General features: G+C 53.9%; 1 protein-coding gene across 1 annotated transcript in view; it reads right to left on the reverse strand.

The window, feature by feature from the left end:
• LOC111144274 (POC1 centriolar protein A) overlaps positions 1–12,816 on the reverse strand; it is a 68,705-nt gene that overhangs the window by 13,513 nt on the left and 42,376 nt on the right. The window contains exon 10 of the mRNA XM_022498507.1: positions 5,653–5,796. Coding sequence (XP_022354215.1) covers positions 5,653–5,796 — 144 coding nt within the window. The remainder of the gene's footprint in view (positions 1–5,652; positions 5,797–12,816) is intronic.

The following is a 12,816-nucleotide window of genomic DNA, read 5'->3' on the forward strand; positions in this document are numbered from 1 at the left end:
CAACAGTCTAACTCCCCAAAGCACACAGACATAAATCCTTGGCCCTGCTGAGTTAGGTCAGCAGAGTTACAACCTGGCTATTTCACGAACTCAAATGTCAGAGGCCCAAACTGGAGGGGCTGGGTGGGCCTGCCCCCGCCTGCTTCCCACTGCATGCATGTTCTAGTCCCGGAGCCCAGCGGCCCCTGGTGAGTCACAGGAACCTGAACGTGACATCACAGCATTGCTGTGGCCAGCCCAAAGCATGGGTGCCATAAAAAAAACATAGCTGGAGCAGGAATTTCATGGTTTGGTATTTTTAAAAAGCAGCAAGATGTGAAACTAGAATCGAAAATAACTCTGCTGTGGGCTTCAGAGGCAAAACCTCCAAGCTGTTTGTTGGGCCCAGGCCCCTCACTGTAGCCTCCCCAGCTCCTGGGTACTGTCCACGCCTCAGCGCCCTACTTCTGGCCCTTGAGGAAGATCCAGGGACTCTGCAAATCCCAGAAAGCACCCAAAGCTCTGTCACACAGGAGTCGCAAAGGAAGCAAAGGGGGACAATGTGGGAGGTGAGCTCACGCAGCCAGGCCAGTGGTGGAAAGTGGTGGCCCCTAGATCACCTGACATAGCCCCACAAGAACATGAGAGGAAAGGTCAGGGTCTCTGTGTGGATACATGCTGAAGGCCCATCCCCAAGCAGGCAGGTCTGGCAGCCACGGGGCCTACCCTGGAGTCCTTCCTCAAGGGGAGCAGAGATAGGAAGGCGACTCATGGAAAGAAGGCCCTAAGGGAAGTCCCGGCCCCACGTGAGGTGCTGACCTCTGCTGCCTATCGCATGGGACAGGCAGATGGGCAGTGCCCAAAGTCTCCCGTCTATAGAGGAGGAAACCAGGGCTTACTCAGATCTACACAGACAGAAAGAGGTAAAGCTGGGCCAGAGCAGTTTTTTTTCTGGACCTCATAGTCCTCTAAGGTTGAGCCAACTTTCTCAGGAAGAGAAGACTTGGGACAGGCAGTGACCCCGTGGTAGCCACAGGACAGGTGTGTGTTCTCCCCAGGGTGTGTGTGTGTGTGTGTGTGTGTGTGTGTGTGTGTGTGTGTGTGTGAGGACAGGGTCACAAGAGGAAGACGGGGCACCCACTCAGCCCTGGCAGCTCCTGAGAATTCCCATGCTGGGTTTTGAGGAGCAAAAAGTTTCCAAAGAAAAACCTACACCCCGGTGCCTGGGTGGCTCAGTTAAACATTTGCCTTCGGCTCAGGTCATGATCTCAAGGTCCTGGGATCGAGCCCCACATTGGGCTCCCTGCTCATCAGGGAGCCTGCTTCTTCCTCTACCCCTCCCCCTGCTTAGGCTCTCTCACTCTCTCAAATAAATACAATTTAAAAAATTAGAAAGAAAGAAAAACCTAAATGCCATTATTAGGAAACACATTTCCCCCAACAACCATTAGGATAACTGGATTCAAAGAGCAGCTATCACAGTAAGTATAAGTCTTTGAAGAGCTTCAATCTTGGCCAGATGCCTGGGTCCAGGTTCAAGGCTCCCATCTCTAATGGGCCCCATGACCCATCTCTGATTTTCAACAACCCCTTGCACCCCGGTCCCCCATCACCTCCTGGGCTCCCCTCCCTGGACCTGGGAAAAGAGCTCTTCTTTCTCTCCCTCTCATCCTACTGCCGAGTCAGACCACTAGAGTCTCACTGGCAGCTCAAGGGCATTCCTGGGACTCAAGTCCAGCAGCTGCGGAGGCCTGTGGAATGTCCACTCCCTACACTTCTGTGTTACCTGGCCAGCCTGGTGCTTTCCTACACTCTCCTGGGAACACACAGACTTCGTGCTGTGCTTCACGGAATAGCTGGTGCCAGTCTAACGCATCCATTTAACCAGGGGCTTCCCAACGGCGCTCAGAAACATGAGCTGGCTCGACTATCCCAACTTTATAAGGCTCTGGGGAACAATGTCACCTGATGAATGACGGGGTTGGTCCTCAGATCCGGGAGGGCAGGTGTGTCCAAGCTGATGGGCAGGTGGTCACTCTGCTCCCCACAGCTGGCAGGGGAGTGTAAGGCCAGACAGACCCCTGGGCTCCTCGAGGAAGCCAACCCTGACTACACCAAAAATCTCCAGCAGGGGAAGCTGGGGAACCCCATCCTACAGTGGCTTGAGCTCAGGATCACCCGGGATACTGGAGAAGTCCCAGGCTGAGCGGCCCTGGGGGCTGGTCCAGGCCCAGCAAGCCATTACCCACACCCTCTCCACGCCTGGCATGGCGCTAGCTGCTGGGCGCCAGGCAGGAGGATGATATGAGGGTCAGGTAAGAGTGCCTGTGGGAAGCTGCAGGGCTCAGATAAACAGCGGGAGGAGGCAGATGACAACGAAGACATGATCCCTACCCTCTGTGGACTTCCCATCTAAAACAGCACCATAGGGAGGACTGCCAGGCCAGGCCAGTGAGAACACTCACGCGGGAGATGGACAAAGGCCTGTGAACCTTGCAACCATTCCAAAGTTATCACCCTGAACAGGTACACTTTTGAAGAACAAGGAGTACCCGTTTGAAGAACACTTTAGAGAAAGGGCATTCCTAAAAAAACAAAACGGTACAACCTCAACTGGGTAGTCAAAGGGCTGGATTTTGGATGCTACACATGGCCCAAGGAGAGTTTGCTTCCCAGGCGATGACAAGCCTTTTGAACGCTTGCTGGCCCCAGATGCAGAGAGAGCTCAAGCAACGAAGGAAACTCGCCGCCCCCGCTGCGAGGGCTGAGGCATGGCTCCTCCGGGCAGGGAGATAGAGGGGAACTGGGGGAAGTGTTTCTGGTGTTGCTGTGATCCCCCGCCATCCCCACCAGACCCTGACTAATGATGAGGGCAGCACACGGCGCTGCTGGGGACTGTTCGCAGAGCTTCACACAAGCTAACACATCTAATCCTCACGACAGACCCGTGAAGTGGCTACTCTTATCAGCAATGTGTTCCAGATTTGGAAACTGAGGCACAGAGCTTAAGCACCTGGCCCAAGGTCACCAGAACGTACACCCAAGCAAGCTGATCCACACTGTTCTCCATGGGCGCGCTCAGCCGCCTGATCTCTGGGCCACTGAGGAGGACTGAGATTGGTCCTGGGCCTTCAGACTGGCACAAAGGGGCCGTGAACATCCAGAGAGGAGGAATCAGTCACTGGGCCATCCCAGCCTGTTGAGCAGAAAGGCAGGCTCTGAGGACTGAGGGCTTCCGCAATGGGGTATCCTGCTCATGTCACCCAGGGGCGGAAGGCTCTGTGACTCACTCAGTAAACATTTCAGCCACTGCAGCCCCCACAGTTCTTCCCTGGAGGATGTTCTGGGTGATGGAGGATGGAAGGACCCAGAAGGCAACTTCCCTCTCAGAACCCTCTTTGAAGTAGACTTCCTTGTGGGGGAGGGAAGGGGCAGTGAGGGGGTTGGGACAGAGGGGAACAGCATGATTCAGATGACTCTGAGGTAGGAGTCCTTGTGGGGGTAGCTGAGATACCCCTGCCCCTCCAGAGTATAGACATACGTCAAGATGGAGAGGAGTGCTCACTGACGGGATACTGTGTGAGGCCAATACCCACAGGCAAAGGAGGCTCAGAGCCTGGCTGAGTGACCCACATGGGTAGCTCACAGGGTCACCTGGCTCTGGGCTTCAGAGGTGGGGCTGCCCACAGCCACACTGGTCCCAAGAGAAAGGAACACCCAATCCCACAAGAGACAGCTCTGGCTGTAGCTCGGACACCTCAGCTAGAGCCCCGGAAGAGAGGAGGTACATCTGGAAAACAACCAGCACCAAACTCAAGGACAGCATGCCAGTGAGCACAAATGCACCTCCTACCACTTGGAAACTAGGCTGAGGCCTCGACTGGGGGCTTCAACTGTGGAAACCAAGATTCTTCTTCAGGATATGTCAAGTCCATCAGGAACATTCAGGAATGTACACTGTTTGGCAGAGCAGGTGCCTGGCTGACGGGCCTGGCATCTGGTCGGGGGTGGAGTGCTGTTTGGATCTGCAAAGGGGCTGGACGGTGTGAGGTAGGGTGACGGTGCCACACAGCCATCCAGACCTGGGGCCAGAGGCCCAGGCCACCTGAAAGCCTACATTATTCTCGGCGATGGCGGTTTCTCACAAAGTTACTATCACAATCCAAACTGCTAACACGTAACAAAACCTCCCGCGTGCACCCCTTGAAACAGTGACGGGAAATGCTTCTAGTGCTATACTCCAATGAAGCGATCCAATGAAGCTATTTTTAACCATCTTCTCAGACTTAATTTCCAATTTTATCCTATAAAGTTCTAATTGATTCCACCTCCCCTGATCTCTCACACTTGACAAGGCTGTGAAGAACATGAGGCGGGCTTGGCGGTTTCTGACGCGTGAGATGGGGGATGTGCATGTTGCTCATACCTCTCTCAGCACAGGCCTTCTTCTCAAGGGTTAACAGGCTTCCAGAAATGTCTGTCTGATGTGCCTGTCTTCCCCACCCCCTGGAGCCCCCCAGCCCCAGCCACTGACGCCAGACCTTTCCCTTCAAAGCTCCTTCCTTCCCTGGGCCCAAGGTGTGCAGTGCCAGCTGGGACACCATGACACGCCGTGGGCCACGTGACATGATAGAGCTTTTCTCGCTTGGCCAGGGATCCAGAGGGAGGGAAAGGATGGTACGCCACTTCAGCTCTATTTCTACCAGGGACTCAGGGCTCCTTTGTCTTCTTTCTACACCCTTGGTCTACCCACGAGCTGGCACAAGAGAAGGCAGTCTGCACCCACAGCTGAGGTAGGGAAGGGGCCTGACGACCTTTAAATCCTGCCTTGGCACACCCCCACCACCTACACCCCATGCCAGCCATGCTGGGCTTTGCTTGTTGCTTGATGTGCCCATGGCCCCCTCCAGTCCTGCAGGCAGGCTGCTTCCCCCTACCAAGGCCACTCTCGTGCCTGCGGTGCCAGCAGCCACCTCTTGCCAGGGCACTCTGTTCTTAGGGAAGCTGTTGTACTCCAGTTCTGTATTAGCAACTGCCAGATGTATCTACGCTCCAGAGGCCTGGGTCCACGTCTACCTTGCTGATGACGCTGGTCAGCACGACCGCTTATGTTTACTGAACAGCTCCCTCGAGCCAGGTGTAAGCCAAATGCTTCCCACACATCTTCTTTAATCCTGACCACGAACAGGACCTGGAGTCCACGAACACTGCATATCACAGAGGAGCGCACCAGGGCTTGGGGAGCCAAAGGGATTTCGCCAAGGTTGCTTGGAGGATAAGAGCAGTGCCAGCTCAAAGCCAGGGCCTGGGCTCCCAGATGCCTGACTCACCGCTCACAGCTCCCTGGCACACCCCTGGAGGGTGCCCACCCCGCGATGAGCGGGATGAATGGACAGTGTTTCTTTCAAAGCTCTGCTGTGGCCCAGGCTGGCCCTGGGAGGGCACACCCTGGCAGGACCAGCACTGGGGATTTTTGGGGTCCAGTGGCTTGGCCGGAGCTTGGATGGCTCTGAGAGCCAGGACCTCAAGACAGGCACTGCAACTTCATTAATTTGGACTGGAAAATAGATCCATTATGATGATTTTATTTTTTTTTTAAATATAGCACCTGCTGCCCAACTTCAAACGGCCCAAATGCCAGGCCAAGTGGGGTGAACGAACGTCCCGGCCTACCTGGGTGAGGACGTCCAGCTGGCCCACGATGTGCTCCAGTGTGCTAGTCAGCGTCTGGGGCATGCTGGTAGGCTCCTGGGGCTGGTTCTGCACTGACTCCTGACTCCTGCCTCTGCCTGGAGGGATGGGGAAATCCACTTCCGGCTAAGGAAAATGAAAAGAAAGGGAGTCCTTCAGTCCTCATTCAGGGCTTAAAGAAACACAGAGAGAGGAACAGCCCCTCCAAAGGATAAAGTGGAAAACTACCCACAACCTGGAAAACATGAGTTCTAAATACTGGTGAGAAATGCAGTGTGGCGGTACTCCCACATCCGGGCCACGCGCCCCCTTCCAGGACTTCCTTTCTGAGCAGAGGCCGTGAGTGAGGAGTGCCATCCGAGCACATGGCAGTGAGGGCTGGAGGAGCCTGGGGGGAGGGGCAGGTGGGCCGCAGAGTGCCCTCCGCTGGTTCCTCATGCAGCCCGTGGCCCCAGTAGGCCCCCTGAGTCCGGAGACCCTGAAGCCCAGGCTGGCTCTGACGTCACCCCTCTTCCTGGCGAGCCCCAGGCCCATTCCCCACCCCCAGTGTGGGCTTGGCCTAGAACTGGGGGGATGTTCCGACCCCGCCCTAGTACAGAACCCCTGGGAAAACAGGCATTGTGTGTGAGCATCCAGATGGCTGGTGGGAATCCTGTGCCTGGTGGGACAGGCACCCCGAGCTGCTGTAGAGAGCCTTCCGGGGACGTGAGGGATCAGTGTTCCTGCCTGAGAGGCTTCAGTCCCCAAATGCAGAAGCCTAAGCTCTGCACCACTCCCCCACCAAATACACACTCACAATCACCGAGCGCAGGCGATTCCCAAGGGGACCCATCCCAGTCCAACATGGGTCTCCCCAGATTCAGGCACCACTCTATGTACGTATCAGCACTTCTCTTTTTATTTATTTATTTATTTATTTATTTATTTGACAGAGAGAGATCACAAGTAGACAGAGAGGCAGGCAGAGAGAGGGAGGGAAGCAGGCTCCCTGCTGAGCAGAGAGCCCGATGTGGGACTTGATCCCAGAACCCTGAGATCATGACCTGAGCCGAAGGCAGCGGCTTAAACCACTGAGCCACCCAGGCGCCCCTCAGCACTTCTCTTAACCCATGAACTGCTGTGCGCTTGTTCAGCAGGGTGGAACTCCCAGAGCCACTCCATTCCCGAGGACACAGATGGCAGATGCCCCAGCTTTGGTCTTGGAACCTTCCTCTGCGGACTTGCTCCCTGAGGGAATGACGTGCTTAGTGAGACTGACACTCTCGGATGGCCCCAAAGCCCCAGTAACCCATAAAGGCAGCCACACGTGGGGCTCAGGGTTTTAAACCATGACCTCAACAAATTTCCAAATGTTACCACGTCACCCCCCGGCTTTGCCAGTCCTCCAGGGCTCTCTACTGCCTTTGGGAGAAAATTTGAGCACCTTGACAAGGCACCCCACTCCAGGCTACCTCCTTGCACAACTCCCCTCCTGCCTCTGCACCCCCTTGCCCAGATCCCAAGGTCCTCCCCTACTGGAAGGCCCTCATCCAGCCTTCCTCCCCCCTGACCCCAGCACCCTAGCCTCTACTCACTTTGCAACCTGGAACACCTGATCAGCAGCGCCTCTGTGCTCCCGAATGCCCGTGCCTGCCCCAGCCCTGCCCGGTTCCTCCAGCCACTCCATCTCCAGTGCCAGGACACACGAGTGGGCTGAATCAATGCCGGCCTGTCCACAGGGCCTGCTGCCCGTCCATGGGTCTGTGTGCCTCTCCCTGTTTCCTGCCTATGCTCATCACCCCTGTCCCTTCTGAATCTAGTATCACTGGGCTCAAAGCTTGCCAGCTACCCACGTGCCACAGAGCTATGGCTACTCTACCCGGCCAGCAGTGTTTACTGGCTACGACTGGGGCTCCCCGAGGCTGCCTGCACATGTCCCACCAGCAGCTGGCTTGCATCTCAGTCTGCCCATCTCCTGGATGGACCCACAGTAGCCCAGCCCTAGGAAGATGCTCTGCTCTGGCCAGGGTCACCGGGGTGGACATCAGAGTCCTAGGAGAGAAAGACCACAGGGGAGGATTCCCAATCAGCCAAGGAGGGCAGTTTGGCTCCTGGACCCTACTGCCCATTTTGCTTTGGTTGGAAAGTGTTCTAGTCTCAAAGACAGCAAACTCTCCCATGGAGAGTTTGAACCTGGAGAAATATAGGCTCTGGAGGTTAAAGAGAACGTGAAGGTCAGACACAGAGCTCGAGGGGTGTTCTCGAAAACAGGAGCAGTGTCAAGCACGCGAGCCCACTGTGGGCATGCCTGCTGTGTGCTATGTGTGCCCACCAGGACTGGGGCCCTGGGCCTCCAGAAACCAATGTGCTTGGCTAGCGTAGGCCCTGACAGGTGTGGGGTTTTCCTTCCGGTTTGTAATGCAAGTGCTTGACTTCTGGACTGCCCAGGCGTCCACTTCAGGGAGGCATCCACTAGAAGAGGGCTATCTTGAATAAACCCACTGCCCGCCCATGACCAGACAAAGAGCTGGGACACCCCCCACCACAGAGGCTCCTTGGTTTCCGAGATCTTGGCAGATTTTGGTAACTGACCATACGGCCACGTGGTTTTTTTTCTTAAAATTCCCACTCTTATGTTTAAAATTCACCAATAACGAGTGAGCCCTGAAAACCCCCAGGCCTCTACCCTCAACCCCAATAAAAGTGGAACCCCAGGTGCTTGCTCTCTCTCTCCTCTCCCCTCACCCTTGCTGTGTGGCCTCACATGTGCTGTGTTATTTCTAGGTCCCTTCATTTTTTTTTTTTTTAAAGATTTTATTTATTTATTTGACAGAGAGATCACAAGTAGGCAGAGAGGCAGGCAGAGAAAGAGGAGGAAGCAGATGCCTTGCTGAGCAGAGAGCCAGATGTGGGGCTCGATCCCAGGACCCTGAGATCATGACCTGAGCTGAAGGCAGAGGCTTAACCCACTGAGCCACCCAGGCGCCCCGGTCCCTTCATTTCTTCCAAAGGTTCCTGATGGTTACTGCTGAAGGGTGTCCTGTAATTATATTAAGAACTATAAGGGCGGGTTCAACCACAATGTTGGTCATGACAGGTAGCGGCACACAGTTTCAGATCCCAATGCCTATGCAGGAGTCCACCCCAAAAGGAAATGTTTCAGAAGCCTTGAATAGCCCTCACCTCACCACAGCAGCCCCAGGCCCAGGCGGCCATGTCAGGAGACCCGGCCCAGTGCGCTGGGGAAGAGCTGGGATTCAGACAGGCCTTGGCGGACATTTGAGCTCCAGTACTGATAAGCAAGGTGGCCCTGGGCAAGAAGCTTAACCTCCCTGGGCCTCTGCTTCCTCATCTGCATGATGGGGGTGATAATTGGGCCTGCCCCCCAAAGGACTGGGCTGTGAAAGGCACTTCTCTGAAATCACTCGCAGGCCTTTCTTGAGAAGTAGCTCCAGCCCTGCGCCCCCTGCCCCGAAGGATTCCCCCCACCACCCCCCCGCCGCCACCGCCACCCTTCCAGGCAGGCATACTCTTCCTTTGGACAGTGAGTCCCTGTGGCTCCCTCAGGAAAGGCCATGAAAGTGAGGGTGGGAGCCAGGCAGCCCTCTGTCCCAACAGCCAGGATCCTCCAGGAGTGGCCAGACGGGGGCTGCCTGCTGCCTGGGAAGGATGGAATGGAAATTCTGAGTGTTTCTGAAAAACGGCCCAGAAACTGACAGCCCCAAGCTGAGTCCCTGGGAGCACAGTGACGACGGCGAGTTGGGGGAGCAGGGGGGACCACCGCTGACTCACACCAGGAACCCTTCTTCTGAGCCCAAACAGAGCCAGCTCCAAAGGTGCACTGAGGACAGCAGCCACGTGCCGAGCCAGGGAGGAAGCCTTTGGAGGACACGGCTGTGGGAACCGCCATGCTCCCCTGCCCACTCTGACCTCTCACAGGCTGCGACCAGGTGACAAAAAAGGAGACGGAAGCTCCGAGAGCAAATGACCATTGGGAGGGCCCCAGCCTCAAGCCTCCCCCACAAGCCCAGGGTCCTGCCTGCCCCAGGCTATTCCTCTGGCTGCGCCGTCTGGTCCTTGTCTTTCCTCCCCCAGGATGCAGCCCTTTTCTGCTTCCTGTCCATTCTCTTACCAGCGGACATGACAGCTCTGCACACGCCACCGGGCCAGCGCATAAAGATGGCAAGAGCCGTTGTCCCCTTGTTACCTACCACATGCCAGCGTTTACACACATTTAATCCTTACAGTGAGTGGCTCTTCCTTCACAGCAGGCATCATTAAGCTTATTTTTTGGGGGGGCAGTTAGCAGGCTCAGGGAGGTTAGAGATCTTGATCAAAGTCACCCAGGAAAGGAGAAAGCTGGGACCAGGACCCACAGGAGAGGCCATTCCCTGACATCAGGCAGCCTCTGAGAGGTGACACTGCCTCCACACGCCTGCCACACAGGTCCGGTGTCAGACACTGAGTCACTCCCCCACCCGCCTGCCCAGCACAGAGCTGAACATGGAGCAGGCCCTCCACACGCACCCACCGCCTCCGAGAGCCCAGCTCACCACGGTGACATTCCTGGGTAATGAAACCTTGCCAAGGCCGGGGGTGGGGCGGGGGGAGGCTGTAGCCCCACCCCGCAGAGAGCTGCAGCCCCTCACCTGCACGCCAGCTCCCTGGAGATGCAGCGTTTCCCAGCGCTGGGCGAGCAAGCGATAAGCAGAGATAAGGAGATGACGAAGGGGAGTGGGAAGGGACGCACGTACCAGGCTGTGAGTAATGACAGTGACGGAACAGCGGGGCAGCACGTGACAGGGAAAGGCTATAAGGGCTCTGCCCGCTCAACATCAAAGGGTCCCGGGGGCCCTGCCTGGCGAGTCTCAGTGACGATGACATCAGCACATACTATGTACCTACACAGCGGCACCGAGAGGACAGCTTTCATTTTTGCCATATACAAACCTCCTAACGTCGGAAGAAAAAAAGGTGAAGACTCAGAAGAGACAAATCCCTTTCACTTCGTGGAACTCTCACTTGGGGTCCGCATGGGCCCCCTGGTATGGTCCCCTGGTATGGTCCCTGGTATGGGATCCTGAGCTCTCACAGCAGGTTCATCTTCTGCTTGCCTCAGTTTCTACTGCCGCCAGCCTGTCATAGGCTACCAGGAGCTCAGCATCGTGCATAGTAGAAACTGCAGAAATATCTGATTGATCTCAGCCACTTGAACACACGGTCACCAACCCATACATTTATTAAAAAACAAAACAGCTGGCAGGTCTTCCTTGTGACAAGAAATCAACCCATATGGGCTGACTATGGTCTCACTGGTTCAACATCAAGATGTAGATACGGATAAGGAGTAACACTAAACTCAGCTCAACTCCCGATAAGACTATCTACTTCTGTCTCTACTATCCTAAACATGATGTATGGGCATTTAATCAAAAATTATGACACACACAAAAAGGCAAGGGAAAAAACCCCACTGTCAGATAGCATCAGCAGGAACGCCTGGCTGGCTCAGTCTGTTAAGCATCTGCCTTCGGCTCGGGTCTCAATCCTGGAGTCCCAGGATTGAGCCCCACATCTGGGCTCTGCGCTCAGCAGCGAGCCTGCTTCTCCCTCTGCCCCTCCACACTTGCATGTGCATGCTCGCTCTCTCTCGCTCTCGTTCAAATAAATAAAATCTTGGGGAAAAAAAAAAGCAATCAGCAGAATCAGATGACTTTGACGCTGGCACTATCAGACATGAAATTTAAAATAATTATGACTACTATGTTAAAGGTTGTATTGGAAAGTGTGGATAACACACACGGACAGATGGGGAATTCCACCAGAGAGGTAGAAAGTCTAAGAAAGAGTCCATGAAAATGCTAGAAATCGGGAACCCTGTAACAGAGAGGAAGAATGGCTTTGACGGGCTAATTGGTAGGCTCAGCCCAGCTGAGGAAAATGAATCAATGTCCTTCAACACTGATCAGTTCCTCAAACTGACACAGTAAGGGGGCAGGGGGAGAACCCCAGGACAGAGTATCCTTTAACTGTGAGACAAGATCAAACTGTCTGACACGTGTGACTGGAATCCCAGAAGGAAAAGAGAAAAGAGACATTTCTTACAGAGCAAGTTTGCTGGTAGCAAATTTTCTCAGCTTTTGTCGGAAAAAAAAAAAGTCTTTATTTCTCTTTCATTTTTAAGAGATATTTCTGCTAAGTACAGAATTCTGGGTTGACACTTTTTTTTTTAAATACTTTAAAGATGTTACTCCAATGACTTCTGGATTGTATAGTTTCATATAAGTATTCTTCAATGGTTCTAACTTTTTTTTTTTTTTTACGATTTTATTTATTTATTTGACAGAGAGAGAGAGATCACAAGTAGGCAGAGAGGCAGGCAGAGAGAGAGGGGAGGAAGCAGGCTCCCCGCAGAGCAGAAAGCCGGACACGGGACTCCATCCCAGGACCCTTGGACCATGACCTGAGCAGAAGGCAGAGGCTTTAACCCACTGAGCCACCCAGGTGCCCCCTAACCTTTGATCCTGTAAACAATGTCACTTTTCTGTCTACCTTCAAGATTTTCTCTTAATCTTTGATTTTTAGAAGCTTGAATGTAATTTGTGCAGGGTTTGGTTTTGGTTTTTTGTTTAGCCTCTTGTCCTTTTTCTGAGCTTTTTGGGTCTGTTGTTTGATCCCTTTCATTAATTTTCAAAAATCCTTGGTTACTATCTTTTCTATAGCATGAAAAAATCATGAAATGTGTTATTACTTTCCTACAGTTGTTCTAACAAACGGTCATGCTTGGTGACTTAAAACAATAGAAATTTATTTTCTCCATGTTCTGGAGGCTGCAAGTCCAAAATTAAGGTATCAGTAGGGCCCCCGCCCTGAGGAAGCACTGAGAAAGAATTCTTTCTTGCCTTTTCCAGCATCTGGAGGCTCCAGGATTCCCTGGCTTATGACTGTGTAACTCCAGTCTCTACCTCCATCTTCACATGGCCTTCTCTTCTGTGTAGCTCTTGTAAGGAGACTTGTCATTGGATTTAGGGCCAACCCAACAATCCAGGATAAAACCTCATCTCGAGATTTAATTTCATTGGCAAAGACCTCCTTCCCAAATAAGATCACATATGCAGGTTCTGGGGGTCAGGACAGACATATTTTTGAGGGGGCCACCATTCAACC

This window comes from Enhydra lutris, unplaced genomic scaffold (assembly GCF_002288905.1).
Source record: "Enhydra lutris kenyoni isolate GAN:26980312 unplaced genomic scaffold, ASM228890v2 scaffoldscaffold10, whole genome shotgun sequence".
Classification (NCBI taxonomy): domain Eukaryota; kingdom Metazoa; phylum Chordata; class Mammalia; order Carnivora; family Mustelidae; genus Enhydra; species Enhydra lutris.